The sequence below is a fragment of the Tursiops truncatus genome, chromosome 9, assembly GCF_011762595.2.
Source record: "Tursiops truncatus isolate mTurTru1 chromosome 9, mTurTru1.mat.Y, whole genome shotgun sequence".
In the NCBI taxonomy this organism is placed as follows: domain Eukaryota; kingdom Metazoa; phylum Chordata; class Mammalia; order Artiodactyla; family Delphinidae; genus Tursiops; species Tursiops truncatus.
In genome coordinates, this window is record NC_047042.1 from 57,381,184 (window position 1) to 57,385,135 (window position 3,952).

General features: G+C 42.2%; 1 protein-coding gene across 1 annotated transcript; it reads left to right on the forward strand.

Moving 5' to 3' along the window:
• Window positions 1-1,633: 1,633 nt before the first annotated feature.
• LOC101332864 (adaptor related protein complex 2 subunit sigma 1) lies at window positions 1,634-2,193 on the forward strand. Its single transcript, XM_019930355.2, has 2 exons — window positions 1,634-1,778; window positions 1,880-2,193. The coding sequence occupies exons 1-2, from the start codon at window positions 1,634-1,636 to the stop codon at window positions 2,065-2,067; spliced, it is 333 nt and encodes a 110-aa protein (XP_019785914.1). The 3' UTR covers window positions 2,068-2,193.
• Window positions 2,194-3,952: the final 1,759 nt, after the last annotated feature.

The following is a 3,952-nucleotide window of genomic DNA, read 5'->3' on the forward strand; positions in this document are numbered from 1 at the left end:
ATTCTGTTAATGGCTGAGTAATAAGGGCAATCGCAATTAATCTAATCATTCCCCTATTGATAAACATTCAGGTTGTCTGATTTTTCCCTAATTAAAACAATATTTCAATAAATGTCCTCTTAGACATTTTCTTTGTGCATATGTATAAGTATTTCCAAGAGTCCTAGAAGTGCAATTGCTGGGTCAAATTGTACAAGCATCTTAAAATTTATAGATGTTGCCAAATTGCCTTCTAAAAACTTTTGTACCAATTTACATCCCACCTCTCTAACAGAGTATGAGTATCTGTCTCTCTTAACTGTTTTCTACATTTGTGACAATTTAATAGTGAAAAATATTTCGTTGTGATTTTAGTTTATATTTCCTTGATCATAGTAAACCTCAGCACCTTTTGTGTGTTCATTGGCTCTTTATATTTTACCCTCTATGAATTGCCCATTTACATTTTTACCTTGTTTTCTCCATTGGATAATCTTTTTCTTGATTTGAGGGTGTGCTTATATAAAAATCCTTTGTCTGTCATATGTTATCAATTGGTAAACTTTAAACTGAAAACTGAAGAATTTAAAAGCAATGAAAGTGTGTTACGTGTGTGTGAGTATGCAAACATGCACACTTCTCTATGATTAAAAATCAATCTCAGAGGAATTCCCTGGCGGTCCAGTGGTTAGGACTCTGTGCTTTCACTGCTATGGGTGCGGGTTCAATCCCCGGTTTGGGAACTAAGATCCCGCAAGCCGCGAGGTTCGACCAAAAAAAAAAAAAAAAAATCTGGGATGAAATCTGAATGAGGCCTGTAGTCTAGTTAAACAGTATTGTGCTAATGTCAGTCTCCTTGCTTTGATACTGTTAAATTAAATATTACCATTGGGGGAAGAGGAATGTTGAGTTTCCTAGAGCTGCTGTAATAAATCACTACAAACTAAGTGACTTAAAACAACAGACATTTACTCTTACATTTCTGGAGGCTAGAATTCCAAAATCAAGATGTTACCAAGGCCATGCTCTTTCTGAATACTCTAGAAAAGATTGCTTCCTTGCCTCTTCTGTTGCTTTTAGTGGTTTGCCAAGAATTCCTGGCATTCCTGGGCTTGTAGATACATCACTCCCATGTCTGCCTCCATTGGCACATGGTGTTCTTGTTGTGTCTGTGTCTGTGTCCAACTTTCCCTCTTCTTATAAGGGCATCAGTCATTGGATTAAGGCCCACTCTAATCCAGGATGACCTCATTTTAACTTGATGTGAAAGGATGGTTTGAAGCCAGAAGCTGAGAGACTCAATGGAGATGTGTGCATTTATCAAGGTAAGAAGAGACCTGAGCTGGCACACAGGTAGGGAACGGCAAGGAAGGTATAAATGTGAGAAACATTCAAAAAGTAACATGTACAGGATTTGGTGACTGGTTGGATATCACAGAGCAAGTAAGAGAGAAAAATTGAGAAAAACTCCCAGGTTTCTGGCTAGAGAGCCTGGATGGTTACGATGCCATTCACTGACATGATGTGCTGGTGATTCTCCAAGTGCCCCACCAAGCTATTCTCCACCCTTTAGCCACTGCTTTGTGCCCCAGAAAACTGACATTTGTGGACCGAATCACCTGGGAACTTTGACCTCTGGTTTCATGGGGTCTCTATGATCTGCTTCATCCCCATCCAGATCCTGGTGGGCAAGACACATCTGGTCAATTGGTACATGCAGTTTGATGACAATGAGAAACCAGAGTTGATAGAGGAGGTGCACGCCACCAGAGTCACTGTTGGAGATGCCAAAACACCAACTTTGTGGAGTTCTGGAACTTTAACATCATTTACTGAAACTATGCCAGTCTCTACTTCTGCATCTGGGTGGATGTCCATGACAACAACCCGGCTATCTACCACTTTGTGGAGATCTTAAACAAATATTGCAACAATGTTTGTGAATTGTCTGCTTTTACGTCCAAGGTTTATTCGGTGACAGACTTGATGTTGGTGACTAGCAAGATCTGGGAGACCAGCCAGGTGAAGGTGCCGAAACGGCGGCTGAGGCTGCAGTCCCTGGAGTCCATGCCTGGGGACCATCTCTGACAGCCCCTCCTCAAGTGCGCAGGAGGAAGGCACCCAGCTAGGTCTGGGTCTCAAGAGAGGAGACCGCACCCTACTGCCTCCAGGCCCCAGATGCCCTTAGAGGCCACCTTTGTGTGTACTGAGTAACTGTGCTGTCATTGTGTGATACTGTCAGTGTGTGTGTACAGACCCCTAATAAACTTGTGGTCCCTGCCTGAAAAAAAAAAACAACCTGAAATCAAATCAGGTTGGATATGGCCACAGCTTCTGTTAGGCAGCTCTTCCTCCACAGGCAGGTAACATCTCTCTCCTCTGGCCCCTTGAGGGCATAGCAGGGATAACAGCTTCTGTTGCTAGAGAACCCTTATTGAATAATCTCTTAAACCCTTCACTAAACTCTCTTCAGTGACTTCTTGAGCGTATTATCTGTTTCCTGCCAGGACCTTGATTGGTACGGAAGGTGAATAAAGGGGAAGGTGAGGTGAAGTGAGGAAAGGATTACAAATTCACTTTAAGAAACACTGAGTTTAAGGGAATTCCTTTTCCTGATGCTTCCACTGCAGGGGGCACAGGGTCAATCCCTGGTCTGGGAACTAAGATCCTGCATGCCACATGGCATGGCCAAAAAAATTTTTTTAAATAAATCAAAAAATAAGAACATTGAGTTTAAGGTGTTTGTGTGACATCCGAGTGTCAACGTCTATATGGAACTAATGCCAGGAGGAAAGCCTGGACTGGGATATCGATCTGGTAGCCATTGATAAAAGTATTAGTATATTTGGCAGTTGAAAATAAGTACTAATAATAGGAAATAATTTAAAGCTCAAGGGACAGAAGGCTAGACTCAGGGAAAGATCAGTATTTAAAGAGGCAACTGCGAAATGAGAAGCCTGCAAATGAAATTGAGAAGGAGCGTTCAGAGAAGGAAAAGAAAGATGAGGATGCAATCCTGTCATAGAGGAGAGGTAAGGAAAAGTTTTAAGAAGGAAGGAGTGAACAGTAATATCAAGAATATCAACCAAAAAAAAAAAAATATCAACCTCTTGATTGAAAAGTTCTGAGAATTGAAAATTAGGCTGGGAACTCTTAGGGTTATGGATGAGCTTATCATGAGAAGTTTCAGTGGACTGGCAGGGTCTGAGCATACTCCATGGTGTGAGGAATGAATGGCCAGTGAAGAAGCTGGGCATGCAGGGTTAATGAACACATAGAGTATAAATATTAGCTCAAAACTCAAGTCTGTAAAAAAATGTGTTTGAAACTGTGCACCTCAGATTGGGACTTGAACCCATGTGTTGGGACTTAAACCCACCCTAACTCAGATTGGGACTCGAATCCATGCAGCCAGGACTCGAACCCGGCCAAAACCCATGGTCTTCCAACTGAGATCACACACCTGGCTTTGGGACTTAGTGAAGCTCAGGTTCTTGATATCTCATCACAGAAAGAATTCAGTGAGAGTCAAAGTGATAGGTAAGAAGTGGATATATTTAGAGAGAAACACACTCCACAGACAGAGTGTGGGCCATCTCAGAAGGTGAGAGCAGCATCAGGGTATGGGGTTGTCACTTTTTATAGGGGTGGGTAATTGCATAGGCTAATGAGTGGGAGGAGTATTCCAGCTATTTTGGGAAGGGGCGGGATTTCCAGGAACTGGATCACTTTTTTGATCATAAGAATTACTCTTTGAACGTTATGGTCAGCCTTGGAACTGTCATGGTGCAAGTTCCAATGATGTGGAACTTGATGTGTCATTTAGCTTGCTGATGTGTTACAATGAGCATATGCTGAGGCTCAAGGTCTAGTGGAAGTCACTTGTCCGCTATCTTGGACCCATTTGGTTCTAATCAGTTTATGTCATGTCCTCTGGCTATGTCATTCTTTCAAAGGTGCCCTGCCCCCTTCC

What these genes read in the sequence shown, in the direction of transcription:
- LOC101332864 (XM_019930355.2), top strand. Translation starts at nt 1,634, where the DNA reads ATGATCTGCTTCATCCCCATCCAGATCCTGGTGGGCAAGACACATCTG. An exon ending in TGGAGATGCCAAAACACCAA is followed by an intron (nt 1,779 to 1,879) that starts CTTTGTGGAGTT and finishes CGGCTATCTACC; the next exon opens with ACTTTGTGGAGATCTTAAAC.